At 48.4% G+C, this 19,946-nt stretch overlaps 1 protein-coding gene across 2 annotated transcripts in view; it reads right to left on the bottom strand.

The window, feature by feature from the left end:
- Positions 1-19,946, bottom strand: part of TRIP4 (thyroid hormone receptor interactor 4) — a 34,117-nt gene that overhangs the window by 3,686 nt on the left and 10,485 nt on the right. Inside the window, exons 10-12 of one of the 2 annotated variants that reach the window (XM_072870747.1) lie at positions 18,923-19,047; positions 18,014-18,105; positions 1,478-1,580 (exon numbers count right to left, since the gene is read on the bottom strand). In XM_072870747.1, the coding sequence (XP_072726848.1) occupies positions 1,478-1,580; positions 18,014-18,105; positions 18,923-19,047 (320 nt within the window). The remainder of the gene's footprint in view (positions 1-1,477; positions 1,581-18,013; positions 18,106-18,922; positions 19,048-19,946) is intronic. The other variant, XM_072870748.1, reaches the window with a different exon arrangement.

The raw sequence follows: 19,946 nt of genomic DNA, 5'->3' as shown, positions 1-19,946 counted from the left end.
GATGTGACAGATGGGGAAGGAACCAGCAGCGCCTGCACCCAGCGAGGCAGACATGCAGAAGCTGGCCACTCACACCATGAAGGCGAACTTCAGCCACCGCCAGCAGCTCTCCTCCTAACTGTGGCCGGATGGAGGCAGATGTGGCAGTGAAGGGGCATGAGAGAGCCTGTATGAGAGCAAGGAGACGTTAAAACAAGGGGGGGGGGGGGGGGGGGGAAAGGATGCAGCAGCTGCTCCAGCACACGACAGCGACGAGGCTGTTCTACCACAGCAAAGATGTTTGCATCCTAAATAACTCGGCACAGCCCTGCCTGCTCACTGGTGCACTGGGAAAGACCCGTCCCTGTGGGAGGATGGTGCTGCTAGAGAGAGCCGAGCACTGCAGCTCACCAAGCATCATTTGGTGCCATCAGCTGAACGCACCCTCCCAGATGTTGCTACAAAAGGCAGGGAAGAAACCAAATCATTTTGCCCTGCTCCATACCCCAGCAGGGCAGGAATACCCCCAATGCCCAGGGAGAGACCAAAGCCATGGGAGAACAGTGGTTCTCTGAGCAGGGGGGGGGTTGGGGAATCTCAAAAACAACAAAAATAACCCTACAGTGTGCTTCAAAAGCCCTCATTAACCAGTCCTGAGAAATCCTGCTGCCTCTGCGCCGCTAGATAACTACTCCCAGAGAACCACGCTGCAAACGAGAAGGAAAACCCAGACATCAGCTCTACTAAACAAACAGCCAAGACTATTTCTGCTTATGCTGCTTTTAGCCCGTCAAATTAATTTTTCACATCCCCTGAAAGCATGTACGGTGCCTTCCCCAAGCTGTGTGGTGGGGAGGCTGCTAATAAGGATGGAGCTGACTGCAGGCTCCCCAGCTGCTGCATCCCTCCTCCATCCTTTTTATGGCAGTGGGCAGGAATAACTGGCAGCCTGCAGAGGGGCTGGTGGCTTATAAAAGGGACTAATGACACTGGCAAGCGGAGCGTGGACAGATGCTGCGGCACTTCCCTGCAAGCTCTGCCAGGACATCCCAACCTGCTGGCCTGCGGATGGAGAACATCCATCTGGCCCTGCAGCTCTTGCTGCTTCAAGCCCTCACGATCCTCACAGGCAAGAGGGCAATTCTGAACCGCAAGCAAGGAGCTAGCACAGATCTGCCTGAGCATCGCCGCACTGGCTCATATCCTGACCCAGGCTGATGCCAGAAGTGGATCAGCTGCAGACATGAGCGCTCTTTGACTCCCGAGTGTTTGCAGAGGCAGGAAGAGGCATGTATTTGGAAGGAAGCAACATCTGGGGAAAGGGGAACCAAAGATATAAAAAAAAAGTACAGATGTATTCAAGTCATTAAACAAACACCTACAGATCAAAGAGCACAGGGCAAAGGTTGCGAACTCATATGGCAAAGGCAATCAGAAGTGGTGATGAGAGCAGGCACGAAAGGCCAAGGGGGGCATCTGTGGAAACTTTACTACTTACAGATTTTGGGTTTTCCTTTGATGGGGAACTTCACAACCATCTCCTGGGGATTAGCACAGATAAAGACAAATGGAGACCCAGACTCCTGGCTCAGATCTGGATACTGCGAAACACAGACACAAACACAAAACCTGAGTCAGAGCAACTGCCGCAGGTATGAAAGGAGCTCGGCAGTCAGGAGCAGATAAATTGTTATTTAAGAGATGGGTTATATCTAGGCTGTAGCAGCTCAGACTAAACAAGTTCAAGAACTTTTAATGAAAAAAAAAAAGATCCAAAAAACCAAACAATTGCGGTCTGGGTCTTAACCAGTGAGCCCCTCGCTAAGCCTTTTCTCACTGCGCCTCTGCCAGAGCTTGCTCCCTTTTCAGATCTGCTCACCAAGCCGCTTCCCTGTGTGCTCCCTAACCCTTTTCAGCCCCCTTCAGCACTGACCTGTGTTTTGCCACCTAAAAGGTGTGGTTTCACACTTGGCTTAAGCTGATCTAAAGCATGAGGTGTTGATACAGAGGCGGCTGGGGGCCCCGCCCTCCCAAGCTTGCCTGCTCACTGCCTGCTTTGCACTGGGACAAGCATGGGATTGATTTTCATCCAAAGCATTCCCAGATTCAGCTGACTAGGGATGCGGGAATCCCCACCAAACCCCAGCCAGTTGTGGATGGCACATCAGCACCTCAACTGAAACAGCCTGGCCAACCCAACAAGATTATGACCACCAGAAGGGTGGCCACGACTTCTAGTGTGGCAGCTGTCCCAGCTACGGATACATTCCCATCTCTTCCCCACAAAGCTCGGTACAAACACAAGGGCTTTGAGATTTAGAAAGCGCGCACCATCTTGTTGTGGGACATGCAGCCCTTGAGATTAGTCTGCATCTAAAGGGTGAGTGGTAGAAAAACCACTTGCAACATGCCAGGTCGATGGCTTGGAGAAGCCGGCCACCTCCATGCAGGGCTGGCTCTGTGTACAGAGTCTACGGAGAGATTTCACTGCAATGGAGACATGGGGGAATTTTATAGGAAGAGCATAAAACAGATTGTTTCTCTCATTAACCATGCAGGAAAAAGGAGAAAAAAAACCCCACTCAGCGAGGGAAGTGCACCAAAGTCCTGTCTGGATGCAGCTCAGCCTCACTGGTGTTCAGAAGTGACATGGAAAACAGTAATTAAAAAATGTATATACCAACCATCAGATTCTCCATTAGCTGCAGACCTTGCACTGACAGATGCAGAGGCGAGGGCATGCCACGAAGGTGCTCCAGCCCAGGAAACCCAGTTCAAAGAGAGTGCAGAAGTGGTTTTCCTTCCATGGGAAAACTGTCATCTTTTTTTTTGCTCCCCTGCCTTCCTCAAGCAGATCCGTCAAGGCTGCTGTAGGGGACAGGATGCCAGACCAGATGGAGCAGCGTGTCCTGGCAAATCCCCCATTTGTTACTAACAAATGACTCCTAGGCTGAGTGTTTGAAAAGCTCTCACCGACCTGCCAAGATGAGTTTGGATTTGCCCTGGAACAGCTGGGCATGGAGAGGGGAGCAGGGAGCAACCCACTTTCCCTGTGCTGTAGCAGGGTTTGGCAGCATTGCCAGCGGTTAGGGGAGATTTACAGAAGCCTGACACTGGGATTGGATCAACCGGGCAAAGCGTTTCCAACCCCTCTCATCTTACAACAGCGTGTAAGAGCTGTTCACCAAGCAAGAGAGAGACGTACGTGCACTTAGCTGCCCTGTACAATACCTGCGCCAGGGGAGAAAGAGCCGCACTGATCTGCATCACATGCAGATGCCCTGCTGTACCGATCTGGGGTTGGAGAGGTTTCTTCCTTTTTTTTTTGTTTTGGCTGAGCCACCTTACTTGACTTGCTTCCACTGCTCCATGCCAATGCCAAGGATTTTCATTTCCCATCTGCAGGGAAGGAGGATCTTGGAAGGTTAGAAAGCCAATGTGAATATCCCTGGCCAATGCCTGGTGAGTACGAAATGCTGGCGCTGCTTTATTGCTCTCAGCATCACGGGGTGACTGGTGGCCCCTCCATAGCCAGAGGACCTGACTCACCCAGCAGCTCCCACACTAGCATGGCCTCCAAAGGTCACACCATAAAGCAGTGGGGCATAAGCCACCATCCAGACCTGGTCGCAGAGGTGGTCCATCCCCGCTCTACTACACATGGTTCAGCCAATGGCTTCTTCAGCCAAGTTGTGCGTCTGGGACCAGTGTGCCATAGAGGTCTTGCTGCCTGGAGTACAGCTGCTTCCCAAATCTCCTCAGCCACCATCTCCTAGGTGGACCTGGACATCACCATGTCCCCCTTCATGCATATCTCACAGACCCTCACACAGGGACTATATCTCCCATAACTGGTACCCAGGCATCAGCAGCAAAAGCAACAGCCAGGATTGTTTCTCCACTGACAGCTTTCATCCGAAACCAGGATCAAACCTTCAGCTCCAAAAGCTTCTGGCTCAATCCAATGCCAAGGCCGAGGCGGATGCCACAGCTGCAACTCGGGTTTACGCTTCCACGACACAGCCTTTCATCTTCACCCCCAGGGTATGTTTCTGTACTCGTGCCAAATCTGCCCATGTCCTGCGTTTTAAAAGCCTTGGTCCTTCCTCTGGTACCTCATTCCCAGGAGGCGGGGAAAGAGCCCCTCGCAGAGCCCCTACATTTAAGGCTTCCTATTGTACCTGCCCCAGAAACCTCTTAACCCATCCTGGTGAACAACAAAAGCAGAACATTCCTGCCTGCCAGAGCTGAGAAAAGGTGTAACCCTTTCCTCTGCCTAGAGACAAGATGCTCCCAGGTGGAAAAGATGGGGCTGAGCTCCTGCAAGATCCTGAGCCCTCACAAGATGCTGAGCCAACCTAATGGCCAGGATCCCCTCTACCTCACTCACTCCCTTCCACAAGTCAATTCAACTCATTCCCCCTGCAGAAATTTAGGGAGGGTTTGGGCAAAGTCAGTTTTCTATTAGGTTAATGGGCTGAACTGCTCAAAAGAAGGGTCTGGTGAAGCGGGTGAATGGCAGAGGCCCGTGGCTGGGAGCTGGTACGAACCAAGACTTCTCTCAGAGAGCAGTGAGAGGTTAGACATGCCCGCTGTACCTTGTGAAACCACTGCCTACAACCTGAACAGAGAAACAGTGAGATATTCTTTTGCCACACGACACATCACCAGGACCAAGAGCACAGCCTCTCCCCAGTGCACCTGTAACAAGCTGTCAATATTTAACCTGTTTAGAAACCACCTCCGTGGACCTCATTCCTAGAGGTCCCTGGAGCTGTTACTATTTCCTACCCAAAATCTCTCCCTGTTGCTATGCAATACGCTAAACGGCGCTCGTTCTCAACGTCACGCATGATCACCATGAGCAACGTCACCTGTAGACACCTACAGACTGTATCTACACTATCTTGTCTTGTCATCAACAGGATCAAGGCAGACAGTGTGGCTGAACGGCAGCACTCCTCCACCTCTATGGCTTTCTGCAGCTTAGCTCAGCACTGGGACATCAGTAGCTACCTGCCCCATGCCAAAGATGCCTCTCCTATTGGCAACTACACAGCTGACTTACACTCTCAGCAGAGACACTGCCACCAAGATACCAAACACAATCATCTCCATAACATTTTCCAAAACTGCCCAAGTATCTAACAAGTAGAAAACTCATTTCTCAATGTTTCTGCTGTAAGAGGTAAGTCGAGTCACTCTACAATCTGCAATGCAGTAAGTTTGGAAGTAAATTTGTTCTCCATCTCCTAACAACTAGACCCACAGACAGCGGCCATTGCCCATCAGCACTTCAGCAAACCTGAGGTTTGTAGTAAAAGCCCAAAAGCCACATCTGGTGTGTCAGAGAGAGAGGACAGAGCATATCCCTAGTCAAGAGGATCTGCAACAGCAATTTTTAAAATAAAAGGTCAATTTTGAGGAAAACCACACTCCCTCTCTACAAGATACCAAGAATCAAACCCACCAGGAGTCTGATGGGGGATGTTCCTTCTTAATTTCAGTGGCACTCATAGTCATAATCTTGATGGTAAATAAGACAGGTGCCAGTACTCCAGGCTTTGACATTGCCTCTACTGGGAACCAACTCAGCATTTAGGATAAGGTGGCTAAAAAGGCTCTCTACAACAAATGAAGTCCAGAGGCCAGGTTGTCCCTCAAGAAGGAGAAAACCCACCCTCCTCCAATCCTGCAGATGAGCAGGAAAGCTGGAAAGAGAGGGGTTATGCAATGTAACTACAGTGTAAAAAAAGTGATTCAGCCTCCTTTCAGACCTTTTGCCACCTTGTAGCGGGCTTGCGACGAGGCAGTTGGGAGGATGGTGGGCTCTGTGGGCTGCAAACAGCCGGCACAGCTTACCAACTGCTGCTCCAGCCCACTGTTTTGCACAGTCGAAAATCCCACGTACGTTCTCCATACACCCACGTCTGCGCAACGACCACCCTCCTTGCTCATCCCATCTCTGCGACCACACCAGTCGGGCTTCAATTTGCTGCTAACAGGTTTGTAAGATCCTAGCTGTGAAGAGATTAGTGGGGGGGAGAAGCAGATCTCAAGGCAGCCTAACACATGCAGAAAGAGCTCAAGGTTAAACGTAGCATCTGAGTAGAAGCTAGAAAAGGGAGCCGAGTGCTGGGCTCCTCCAAAAACCAGCCACCAGATTTGCCCTCTCGCTGGAGCTGGTGCTTTGAACATACATTAAGTGGCTATCAGATGTCCCCAACAGCCACCCCAATCAAGCTGCAAGCAGCGATAACTGCTAATGAATGTTCCCTTTGTGAAAACTTTGTTTTCACATCTCCCATCACCAGCTCGTCACCACCAGAAACAGCAGCAGGGCTGCCCAGCCTCCCCACTCCACAGCCCACAGCAAAAGAGCAAAGGAGGGGACAAGCCAGCCTGGAGCCAGCAGAGACACAAACCCACCTTCTCTGACATTTGAGGGAAAAAAAAAAAATCCTACTAATTTCACACACGCACACCCCCCAATCTGTTAAAGTAAATACTTTTTTTCCCCAATTTGGGTAAAGCCTACAGCGGGACGCGGGTGCCACGCAGGCTCACCCAGCATCACTGGTAACAATGCGGGGTTCAGGACCCTTAGCTCATTCCGATTCCATCTCAGCAATGGAAAAAAAAAAACATGGAGAAGGGCTGACCCGAGCCCTTCTTCACCCCTCCCCAATAAGCTGCATTCGCTTGAACCTGAGTGCCCTGAACCGAAGGCAGGAGAATTGAAAGAGCCGAAGGAAAATGTGTCGGGGGAGAGCCAAACCATCACTAACGAGATGAGCTCTGCTCCGGTGCATCCGACGAAGGAACAAAGGCACTGCGTGCAACGGAGCAGCAGCTCTGAGCAGCACAAAGCCAAAACGCTCCCCCGGCAGCTTCATTAGTGACCTTTCAAGAGCATCTTTCCCTCTCATTAAGGTCTCCAGACACAAAAGGAGACAAGCAAATGCAGTGCAAGAGACCAAATGCTAACACCGGCTGGGAATAGCCCCGGCCTTTTACACAGGGTGGCCTACAGAGCCCTGCAACGCAGCCTGAGCTCTCCTCCACTCTTCTTGCCCATCAAGCATGTGATCGCCCGGCCCCAGCGCACAGCCTGGTTAGCCAGAGCACAGCAGAGAATTGCACGCTGGAACCTGTAGTCCTTCAGCAGGTCACCACCATCCTCTCCCATCTTACAGCTGCCGGAGGGTGCCCTTGGGGCACTGGCACCAAACGGTGAGGAGGTGGTTTAGATGTTCTGCAAGGTTAATAATGGAAAGGGTTGAATAATTTTTCTGGCGTGCCTCCTCGGTGAACAACAGGGGAAATACAGGTCACTCTGCCAGGCAGCACTGGGCCAGGACACCAGCTCCAGCCTTCATTTCCCCGCTCCTCTCTAAGAGCTTCGAAATAAAAGAGGCAGCGCTGGAAAGCAACACTGTTTGGAAAGAACAAAAGCAAGTGGAGCCCATGTGTTGGCAAGAGAGCTCACCGTAAAATGTATTCAAAGAGGAAAAAAAAAAAATAATTTTGGCAGAGACGGCGTCCCCTCCGAAAGAGCAGGGCTGCTGTAACCAGCAGTGGCAATAAATCTGCTTTCCCCAGCAGCCAAAAACACGCTCCCCGGCGTTATGAGAAGCCCCTTGGCCACGTGCAAGGGAGAGGAGCAGGATGCGAAGCATCCCCCCAGAAGCCAGGCGCAACTTCCTTCACCCTGTTTTCTTGGTGATTTGTGGGAAAGGCGGATCCGCTCTTCTTTCACGCCTCATAAGCTTCATAGCTGTCAGACTAACGTAACAGGTAATTAACTACTAAACAGCCATTTTCTCCTCCTCTCCAGAGGGAAATTGCTCACCATCCAGCTAGAAAATGTTTCTTTAGTGGTTTGCAAAGGAGAGAAGAAAGTCAGGAGTCTCTGGCGAGCGACAGGGGTGCCGCAGCCAAAGAGAGGCATTTGCAGCACCTGCAACATGGACATATGGATGCAGGAGAAATGGAACCCTCAAAAATGAGAGAGATTATCCTTATCTGGTTGTGGGTGCTGCAAACTCCCCGATTCCAGTTTGGGCACCACCAGCAATAACCCCGGTTCCTGCCCACAGATACCCTGTGGAGCTGCCCAGGTATAGCTGCAGCCAGAACTGATCCAGTGCTTGAAGCTCAGTTATCAGCTCTGCGGCCCGTCTGCAGGTAGGAGTTATTTAATATCAAGAGGGAATTAAATTCAAGAGGGAAAAAAAAAAATCCCACCCTTCTCGCAATCTGTAGGACCAGGCTTCAAGAACTGCTGTGCCCAAACAGCATCCATCCTTGTCGCTTTTCCAAGGAGAGTGGTGTTGAAGCATCGTTTCCCTGTCTGTTGTTCTAACAGCGGTAGTCTCCACCACCTCTTTACATGGACGTTCACTTTTGGGGATTATCTAGCCAATCTCCCAACCCAGCCTTTACCCTGAAGTATTCCAGGGCACGTTCACCCAAAGGTAACACCTGACTGGCAACAGGAGCCATCACCTGAGCCAGGAGATCCAGGTTTGCTGCTGCTCTGTGTCACCTTCTCCTGACTCAAACCTCCAGTTTTGGAAAGAGCTTGCAGAGCACCAAGCACTTCATTTTGAGGTTTGATCTCCCTCATGACGCGGTCTTCCATCACACTTTCAACTTTGAACATGTTTTCAGGCATCATCTTTTAAGGACCCGTTCCCTTTGCCTTAGCACAGCCAACCAGGCTTTTCGCCCATGAGAAACATAACATTTTCCTAAACAGAAACCCCAAAGCAGATCCAACTTTCTAGTTGGAAATTTTCTAGCCTGAGGCAGAAATATCCAGTACTGCAGCCTTGTGAACATGCATCCGAGGAACTCTACATGCTGCTCTTGGCCACAGAAGACCACATGGATGCAGAGGAGCCACTCTGTGGAGGCTGGGTTAGAAAATGGATACACACCGACATTCAATCCAAATCAACAGAACAGGAAAAAAAGAAAAAGAAGCAGGATCGCAAAGAAACACAAAAAAAAGCCAGCAGCCAAACTTTTGTTTGAAAGCCTGTCAGGTCTAGACTGCAACGTGTGAGGAAGGAACAGCTCAAAACCACAGCTGCTAATGGTTATGGATTTGGCAATCAAAATGTCTTTGTTAAAAAAAAAGTTAACTGCCTTACTATTGAGGTTACAAACCACAGCCTTGATGCATTGTTGCAGTCAACATCCTCCCCGCTGTTTTTGAGAGCTTACATCTGCTGCTGGCAGATCATGTGCTGGCATAGGCTCCCTTCATGAGGATCCACAAGGAATTTTGCTAGCCTGCCTTCCTTTCCCCTTCTTCTGATGATGCCTGTCAGTCCTTGCCTGCTCTGCCCCTCGCATGCTTAGCTCATCCAGACACAGCAGGCTGGGATCGCCACAGGATCCTTCCCCCAGCCAGTCTGATCCATCCGGTGCGTGTTCTTTGCCTCCCAGCCTCAAGCCCAGCTCTCATCGTGTTCCTACACTGCAAGCTGTACTTTGATTCAAAGGGCAGGGGAAGCAATTAAAACATAACAACAGGACTTTGAAATGTAGATTTAATACTCAAACTCGTGCTGGCGCACTCAGGTTTGTAAAATGCTGAGCAGTCTGCCAGGGCTCCAGTCCGCAGAGAGACCTGGAGGACTCAGCAGTGCCGGCAAACAGGCACACTGCATCCCTCTCCCCCGCTCTCCCTGAACCGGCGTCACAGAACCTACAGCCACCAACACCCTTCTGTGGCTCAAATGCCAGCCTGAGAAAACACCGACCCATAGTAAAACCCTATAACTAGCGCAAGAAGGGCTTGCGATGTTTATAGAGTGCCTGACGACTGTCAGGGGAAACTGGGTGGACTTGGAAAAATATTCGGCAGTGCACTAGGCTCAGCTGAAAGAGCCATTTTCATCCTCCTGTGCCAAGGGACAGCGGAGGCAGGGCTAACCTCAGCTGCAATGCAGCCCCACCACCCATGCTGTCAGATGAAAGCTGGCAAGGAGGAGGAAAGAGGCAACGGGGAGGACGAGACAAGGGGAAACCAGAGCACCTGCTTCTGCTCAAGGAGATCAGAACGCCTGTACCCTGCTACAGCCAGACATTTTCAAGTAGCTTCATAAAGTCGTTTCATAAATCAGAGTTGCAAAGCAAAGGGGTAAAAACAGTGCAGCTGAGCGCAGCAGGTGATGGATATCAGCTGAACTTTGAAAAAAACCTAACTTTGGTGAATACAGCCCTGCGCAGATAAGGCATCTGCGTCCCTGCCCTGGTTTACTTCGGCAGCAGCCACTCCCTGTGCTGACCCTTGCTGCTACTCCCCGAGGAGGCATGACGTCGGCAGCTGCTTCCAGCTATTGATTCAATCCCACCAACGTGATGGGATTTCTCATAGCCCAATGCATGGCAGAACCAGGATATGCATCTGAGCAACCAATCTGTTCAGAGTTATGAAATTGACAGCACGCCGAAGAAAGCTTAAGCAAGTGTAGTCCTTGGGCACTCATACATTTACTGCGATGGTTATATTCTGTAGCTGCCAGCTCGCCTGTCATTTGGGGTCACCACCTAAATGGCGGTCATGGCTCAACCTCGTGAAGCTACAACCAGACGGAGAGGGCATGAGGCACCTGAGCAGCAGCCAGGCTCGAGGTCAATTTCATCTAAGCTTTGGTTTCAAGATTAAATAAAAACCAAACACCAAGAAGGCAGCAAGTATCAGTGACCACACCTGAAAGGAGAAAAAAAAATCCCAGATCACTGACTACTTTGCTGAAATGGTAGCAGAAGCTAAGTCCACAGTCATCACTAATTAAGTCATATGCTTCAGCCTTGGCTTCATTTTTTCCCTAGGGTCCAGGAAACCAGAGGAGAGGGCAAGCTAGCCTCTATCATTCGATTTCTTTGGCATGTTAATGCATTCCTAAATTAATCGTCATCAAGTGACAATCTCTTCTTCATCTTAACAGACTGAGCAGTGGCCTCAGTAAACCTGCTGTCTTATTCAAGGCAGCTGGAGCCTTAGAAGAGTCTCTGATGAAAACCAAAGCACCTCACATAAGGAAAAACTCCCCCATCTCTTACTGTCTATAATCCAAACCAGCTGCATGCCTGCTCTGCTCCTAGAACCATGAACCAGGGGGGCTTTATGCAGTGAGAAACTGAATAAAGAGATGCATCACCTGTAGGTCCCTGCAAGCCAGACTAATGCCTAATACCTCCTGATCTGGCATCAGGCTACATGCAAAAGACAAATTCAGCTTAGGAGAATTCAGGGACCTGTAAAGGTCAAAGTCCTTTTGTTGGTTGCAATCATTAACAGCCACCTAGATTGCTGCAGAAGAAGGTATATCTGATCTAGCCTTCAAAACCCTGCTAAAAATCACTCATTGGTAGAGGTGCAATAACTAAGACTCAGGATCGAGAAGGCAAATATCCCATTGGTGGGGGGTGAGCGAAGGCGCCAGGACAGCCACAGCATGGCACAAACGAGCATTTGTCTTATTCAGAGCCTGCACTAGGAAACCTGGGCTTCGGGGAGAAGGTCCTCATAAAAACTCTCTACGTATTTACACTGTTCTTCAAAGTAGACATCAATGTGTACGCTTTTGTTTCTCCCCCTCATTAACTTATTTCTTAGGAAAACATGACCAGCAGGCTATTGTTCCTTTATTTGGACATAATCTAAACAGGCACCTTCTGGAGTGTAAATTTAGAAATTTTCTACCCTTCTTCTTCACGCCTGTTTGAGAATATAAAGCAAGCCCTGTATGCTTGGTGCCCAAGTCTCTTTTTTTTTTGCTGTTATTTTCACCAGGGAGGGAAGAGAAGGACAAGAGATTAAATGCAAATTTCCTGAGACAGAAAGATGGAGCCTATTTAAATGATAGTTTCAATCTCATGGCACAAAAATAGCTTAGACATGCTCCCTTGTGCAGATTTAGGACACTAAGTGATCGCCTAGAAATGAAAAATACACACTTTACTCCCGTCAAACATAATTACCCAATATTTCAACCCAAGATAATAGCTACATCTATATATCAGCATGTGTGCGCGCTTGCATTCAAAATAAGTCCAAACACACCTATCAACTACTAAAATAGCAGCAGCGGAAATGTTCTTTTTCCAGTTAAAGTAATAGTCTCTCAGATCAAAGCCATTAGCAAAATGAACATGGACTTCAGAGCACATTACAATGGCATAAATGTAAATAGTTCCCTGCTTGCTTTAGACTCTTGCCAAGCCCTGCCTGCACCATCCCGTGTTTCCCCAGTGAGCACTGCTGAAGTCACCACCACCTCATGCAGGAAAAGAAAGGCAGCTCCTTGCTCTGCTCAAGGTGTTGGTGACATCAGCCCTGGAACAAGTAAAAGCCGTCGTCAACGCTCACATCTTGACTGAGGGAAAAAAAAGTTTCCAAGTCACCTTTAGTGCCGAAAAACATAACAAAGGGATCATTCTGCTCTCAACCAAGGCTTTTTGGGTGGCTGCCACGAAGAGAAGGAAACGAGCTCAGAACATGCTCCTCAGGCATAAGATGTGCAAAGCTCAACTGAAAATACTGATATTTAAGAGCCACGCAGAGGGACGTCCTGCCACCAGCCAACCACTTGCCCTCAGTAGCCGGGCTGAATTCAGAAAGCAGTTTTTGCTTCAGTCCCCTGCAAACAAAGCAGGTGGCACTTGGTACCTGGGGTGGACTTTCCTACCTGATAACAACTTCTGCTCCTAGAGCAGCTTCAATCCAAAGATCGCAACTTTGAGCAGTAAAATTAGGTGTATATAACCTTTGATGGGGAAGCACTGCTTTATTTTTCACGTGGGAAAGAGACCCAGAGGAACGGATCTAACTAGTTGATGCGATTAGCAGCACAACTGGGATTAGGGCAATGTCATCTGACGTGATGCTGATTTTAATCACAAGGACATCTCTTCTCTGCTCTTCCTCTGCTCCCTGCCAGCTATTGGATGCAAGATCCTGTTCTGTCATTAATTCTCATGTGGCCTTGCAGATCTGCAAACCACTTCAACAATGTCAATCAGTCTTCAAATACTGTACATAAGGCAGACCCACAAGACTGACCCCTCTGAAGGTGTTACGCAAGGCCAGACTTACATGTCCAGTAATAATGCAGATAAATAACCAGTCCCTAATAATAATGCAAGCTCTTGGGGCAGGGACTTGGTCTGAGTCCACTAGTGCAACATCCAGCAAAACAGGACATTGTTGCTTGACTTTGTTTTTTGAGCACAAGAGAAAAAAAAAAAATTAAGGATAATGATAGAAAAATACCAGCAGGGTGCCACTAACATCTACATTAGCAACCTGAGAGACAATGCAAACAGCAAGGAAATATAAATCTGCAGATGGTACTAAATAGGGAGTGGGTGACAGCATCAAAAGGACTGAGAAATAATAGAAAAGTCCCAGGAGGGACAGACCAAGAAGAGCCTGTGGGAACAAATGGTCACAAGAGTCAAAACAAACTTCCGCGACTCGTGAAAAAGGCAGGGCCACCATCAAAAGACAATGAGCAAGACAGGGACCTATTTCATCTTTGGGTGGTGAGTATAATCTGCAAATGTGGCTTGCCCTGCACTTGTGAAATGATTTTGTCCAGAAAATGCAGAAGCTTCAAATACAAGTTAGTGAAGAGGAGGAGAGTGAGTCAAAGCACAGTGCCTGAAAAGAGCTCTGCAGTGGCTTCACCTCCGAGAGGTCTCTGCTGCTGCATCAGATTACCTGACTTGCTAATATACTGCAGATCTTTAGAAAATATTCAATGGTTTTTGCATGCCATAAGTGGCGAAAACACATCATCTTCTTTTCCCTCTCCCCCTGAAGCGAGGAGGAGTCTTGGTACACCAAGAAATGGCTGGATTACACTGCTAACAAGTGGCTTTGGTGCCGGTTGCTGATGAACCTGGGCTGAATCATCAGCATGAGCAACACAGATTTCCGCCTCCCAGCGAGATCCAACTCAGATTTCTGAGCTGGTGCTGCACACTTTTTCATCTTGCCAGCATTTGCAATTAAATTAATCTCAGCTTCCTTCAGATGCACTTGCTGCTCATGATAGTCCACAGAAACATACATTTCCTCATAAACCAGCTTCAGAAGGATGCTCAGATCTCCGAATTCAATCTTACAAGCTAGGGAAATGAACACTGCATTAAGCGAGCCTGGGAAAAAAATGGACAAAACCACTGTAAAAAGGCAACAAATTGGGAACTATAAATAGTTTGTAATATAGGAGCAACAAAAAGCCATATAAAGTGGGAAATGCCGTGGCATCGTGGCATTGAGAAGAGAGGTAAATCTCTTGCCTATAGGTCTGACAACAGTGCTACTGGAATGCACTACTCTTCCTCCAGCCGTCTCTGTGGCCAAGTGGTGCCAGCAAACTGGGAGGAATGTATAGAGAACATAGCTAATTGTGAGGCTCCTCTATGGGAAGATTAAAAGCTAGTTACCTACAGCTCAGTTTCCAGATTGTAAGAAGCAGCCACAGCCATTTTACCAATGCCTGAAGAACATATCCACAAAGGAAGAGGGGGAATTGTTAGGGAGAGAAAAGTACTTGTGAGAGACCAGGACATATTTTTCCACCAAAGGAGGAGGACGTGATTCTCCATTTAAAACCAAACTGTAAATCAGCGGCTGCTACAGGAAAAAAAAAACCTACACTGGCTCCAGTGTCCTTTCCTCTTCTCTCTCCCAAGGCTTGCTCCCATACAAGGCCAAACACTCCTGCAGATTTCGTTGTATTCCAGTCCCAAAGCTCCCTCTGCTGCTCGTATTCCAACCTCTCCCCACTCCGCCCGCAACTAAGAGGTACAACCTCACCAGAAATACTCTCTTCATATCTAATTTCCAGGCATCTCTCTCTCCTGATAAACCTGACAGGGTTTGGGAAAGCCAGAAGAGCACTTCATGAGAAACAGCCCCAGCTGCTGATGCCTCTCCAGCTCTTCATGGCAAGAAGATGCCCATCAGCCTGATGTGTCCTCCTCCTCCATCCCAAGGAATCCATTTATTCCATCTCACAAGATGGTCTTGGTTCACTATCAAGCCCTACATGGTCTGGTGATTCCCATCAAATCAAACCTGACTTGTACAAGGGGCAGCGGAGTGACTAGGCATGAAACAGCATCAAGAATAGCCATGTTGTGCTTGGTACTAAGTGCAGGCTTTGTAAGTTAATAAAACACACCCCAAGGAAAGCCACTGCTCCAGATTTTGGGCATGGATTCAGTCATAGCATCACAGACTCAGACCTCAGGAGGTCCCTAGTCCAACCTCCCGATTAAAGTAAGGTCAACACTGAATTCAGGCTAAGTTGCTCACGGCTTTGTCCTGTTGAGTCTTGAAATCATCTTCACGGGTGGAGACTGCACAATCCCTCTGGGCAATGCCTGCTCCAGTGCTTGGCTATCCTCATGGGGAATTTTTTTTCTTAAGTCACACTGAACCTTTCCCTTTCAATTTACGACCCTTGTCTCTCATCCTCCTGCCATGTACATCAGCAAAGAGCCTGGCTCTGTCTCTCTATAATCTCCTTGCAGGAAGTGGAAAGTCTCTCTTCTTCCTCTGCCTCTCTTCACAGGGCACGTGCTCCAGCCCCCAACCACCTTGGGGGCCTCACTGGACTCACTCCAGTTTATCAACATCTTTTTTGTGACCACAGTATTCCAGATGTGGTTTAACCAATGCTGAGCAGAGAGGAATAATCACTTCTACTGGCCATACTGGGCTATCATGCCGCCAGCCCTCCTTGCTGCCAGGGCTCCCGTTCAGCTCACTGGCTGCCAAGATCCCCAGTGCCTCTTCAGCAGAGCCACTCCCCAGCACCGACACAGGGAGTTAGTCCACCGCAGGTGCAGGATTTGCCATTGGGCCTTCAGGAATATCTTGCCAGCCCTTTCCTCCAGTCTGTCGAGGTTCCTCCGAATGGCAGCCCTGCTGCTGAGCATACCCACTGCTCCCCCAAAAAGCATTTGAAAACGCATTGTGGGGCACTCCATCTCCCCCTCCAGGTCATTGCTAAATGTATTAAACAGGAGACGTTCCAGGAAAAAGCCCTGAGGAACACCACCTGTAACCAGCCTCCAAGGCAACCACCACTGCACTTTGAAGCCTGATGACCCAGACAGCTGTCAAGCCCAGAAGTCCACCTACCCAGACCATAATGACTCATCTTGGATACATGCATGCTGTAGGAGACCAGGCTAAAAGCCTTGCTAAATATAAAGTAAAAGATATTCACCACTCTAACTATTGGATCATAGAAGGTAGTCAGGTTAGTCAAGCATGATTTTACCCCTAGGTGAATCCAAACTGGCTATTCCCAACATCCTCCTTCTCCATGTGTCCAAAATTGGCTTCCAAGAGGAATCGCTCTATGAATTTCCCAGAGACCAAAGTGAAACTGACTGGCCTGAAGTGTCCAGGATCACCCTTCCTTCCCTTTTTAAAGATAGATGCAATAGTCACGTTTCTGCAGTTATCAGGGTCCTCTCCTGATCTCCATAACCCTTCCAAGGTAAGAGTGGCCTCACAAAGACATCTGCCAACGCTCTCAGGACATTTGGATGCACACTATCAGCACCCATTGACTTGCATGGGTTGAGATTTCTCAAAAGACTCCTGATTCAATCTCCCTTCACTACAGGTCATCCCTCTCCTCCTTGAACCCTGCCTCTAGGCACAAGATCTCTGGGAAATCTTGTTGGAGAAGCCTGAGGCAAAGAAGTCCTCAGTACCTCAACCTTATCTGTGTCCCTGGTTACCAAATCACCTGCCTCATTCAGCAAAGGCCACTCAAACCTCCCTTGACTCCCCTGGGAGTCTTGGTCCACTTGCATCTCCAGCTGTCCCTCCTTCCCTGTATCTAGGGGCTTTGGATATCCTCTCTGCAGGGTCTCTGTGAAGACCCTGTGGCTCTCCTGTCCATCATCCCTGGTGGAAGGGTGCTCACCTCCTCCCACAGCTCCTTATCCTGGTGACTCAGTGGCCCAACCAGAGTACAACTCTCACCAGTGAGGTCACTACGACCTCCAGCTCTAGGAATAAGTACCAGGCAGTTCCAGCAGCTATGGACCTAGATGTCTCTGCTCAGGCCAAGCTACCCTCTCTTATACTAGAGTAGTTGATCCTGCTGGTACCATAGGGCCAGGGACAAGGTCCCATGGCACATCAGCACCATTGCTGCAGTTTTCCACGTTTCCACGCTGTCTTGACTTTCCAGACCCCTTCACGTCCTCTGCCACACAAATCACTGCAATAACTGCAAAGTCTGCTGGCTGTGCTCAGGGAGTTGTTTGCTGTGCTCCAAAAGCAGCCAAATAGGTATTTGACCCTTGCTAATCCAGAGTCCTCCCTGAGGTGGGAAGATCAGCATAGTTATACCTAGAGGCAGCAACGAATTGTGGCCTGGCTGGGCAAAACTTGGAGCAATTTGTTCTATTAGGACCCCATGAAGTTTCAAAAGAAACAATCAGTGCTTCAGAAGTCACATCGAGGTAAGATGTAAGCTCCCAAGTTTGCCAAATGAGGATGAAAACCAGAAATACAACATTAATGTGTGTCAGGTTCCTGTCTTCCACAGTCCACTACAGCCACAGCATCCTGGTGTACATCTGTCCACGCAGCAAGGGAAGCAACAGTTGTCATGAGCCCATGCAGCAGAGTCTCTGAAGCTAGTGTTGGTTTAATTAATAAGGACTCATGCCTGTTTAAAACGAGTTTCAGAGTATGTGAGAAACTAGTTTCAACCAAACTACCTCACTGCCAAAGAGGCTGATGATGGATTTAGGCTGTATTAGTCCACCGCTCCCTTCCACCATTGCTGAAATGCATTTTCTCGGCACATTCTCTTTCTAGCCATACAAGACCATGTAGTAGTTCTGTCTTCTCTCAACACAGTCTAAAATCTCCATTCAATGTCTTCACTAGAGCACCTCATGGAGGTGAGTTACACTACTTTAAAAGTTTGCTGGCTAATGCAAGCTCATCAGGTTTATTTGCTGTACTCACCTGCTCATTAAATTGCTCTTGCAGTAAACAATCGGTCACGTCCACACAGCCTAGGAGGCACCCTGAGGGATAATCGCTTGGAAATTCCACATCTGCATCGAAAGAAATATCTCTTAAGGGGGCCCACATCCCCACACACATAGCTGGGGTCTTCTAACCCACAGGTGCCTTCCCCTCCCACCATGCACTTCTACTTTTTGAGGCATAAGAAAACACACAGCAATTTTAACACCCTACCATTCTTTTTCCAGCTCAGGATCTTCACCATGACAGGACTAAGGCTGGGAGATTTAATTATATATACACCTTTCCCTGCTTAGTTTCTGACAGAGGAACATATAGTGCAGGAAGGGCTCCTGGCTCTGAGGAGGGAGCAGGCAATCCTGCTGTATGACATTTAAGCTGGCCGATGTGCAGAAACACCACACAAACAGGGGTACAGTGCAGCCACCAGCATCATCCTACCCACATGAGAAAACAACATCTTCCTGAGAACCTGCAGCTTTTCAATCCTGATTTCTACAAGGTCAGAATACATGAAAAGGTTTTCACATCACTGTAAACAGACTGAAGCACAAGCCACTTCACACGCACTCAAGCACACAGTCGACAGCTTGTTGCTTGAGCCAAGAATAAAATTAAGTCCTTTGCTGTCAAAAGCTATCACAGAAGTCAGGTGCAATTTGCCAGTGTTTGTGCTTGGAGTACGTGACCAGCTAAAGGATGGAGTTGAAGTCTGCCACCATACCCATTCAGCTGATGAAATGCAGAAAGGATGAAGAGAATTTCAAGAACAGAAGGTTAAAAAGCGAAGCAGTAGTAACTGCTCAGCAGAGAGGGCTTTCTGACACTGCTCATTACGTGGCTCAATGTACCAAATAATACAAAGATCCAAGGAGAGAAGTTCACCTTTCTGGAGCAGCATTCTGTAGGTGGTCTCCAGTTCAGAGATTTCCTGAGGGGAAGGTCTTTTAGCAGTAGCTGCAATCCACAACCGCCCTCTATGAGATGTGTACCAGGTCCTGCCCTCCACCCTAGAGAACAAAGGAGAATCTAGGACTTAAATTTCAGCAGAAATCACTCAGACAGATTTTTCAATCTAATGTTTTGCTACGCATTTCCTGCCGCTAAGCTTTGCCCTGACTATTTAAACTCAAGCAATGTGTCAGCACTACAGAGAAAAGCTGAGATGAGCAAGAAATAAAGCCACAAGCAGAGCATGTCCTTACTGCTCCAGAGCAACAGCAAAAAAGGACATCAATCCCCTGCAAATACAGCAGTACGTTGGACCTGTGTGTAGGACAACCTGTTCATACAATTCCCTTACAAGCTCAAGAAGTTATGCACAGTAAGCATGCAATCTAGGGAGTAATAAATGACCATGAATCCATATGAAGCGGTCGTTAGCTGCAGCTCTCGGGGATCCCAGCATGGGCACTAGGCATCAATGCTGCAGCTGCATCGGAGTGGCTGACAGCATCCCCAGACCACCTGGATGCAGAAGCCAGGCACATTAAGATTTACAGCATCTTTAGCTTAGGAAGTGAAAAAGCTTTGTTCTGTAAAATGAAAAATTCTGTGAAGGAAAGGAGTAAAAAGGCTAAAGAAGATTCTTTGTTCTATATTCGTGGTAGGAAAGGTGAATTAACATGTCAGAGATGCTGACCTGAAGGAGCTTCTCTTTGTAACTCAATTCCTAGCCCAGAGGGGGAAGGTGGTGGCGGGGGGGGAGGGAATCGTCTTTTTTTTTTTTTTTTTAAACAAAGCCTGGTGCCACTGTTGGCTTCTTTATGATGGACAAAAGGACCACAAGAACATATTTCACATTTTCAGCTTATTTGCCTTTCAAATTCCAGAAAGGTACACCTTGACTATAGTGCAGAAATCTCAGCCTCTCTCTACATTTACCCACTGTGAAGAAACTTGTACCTTC

This window comes from Ciconia boyciana, chromosome 8, assembly GCF_034638445.1.
Source record: "Ciconia boyciana chromosome 8, ASM3463844v1, whole genome shotgun sequence".
NCBI lineage: Eukaryota > Metazoa > Chordata > Aves > Ciconiiformes > Ciconiidae > Ciconia > Ciconia boyciana.
This window is presented reverse-complemented; position numbering and strand designations above follow the sequence as displayed.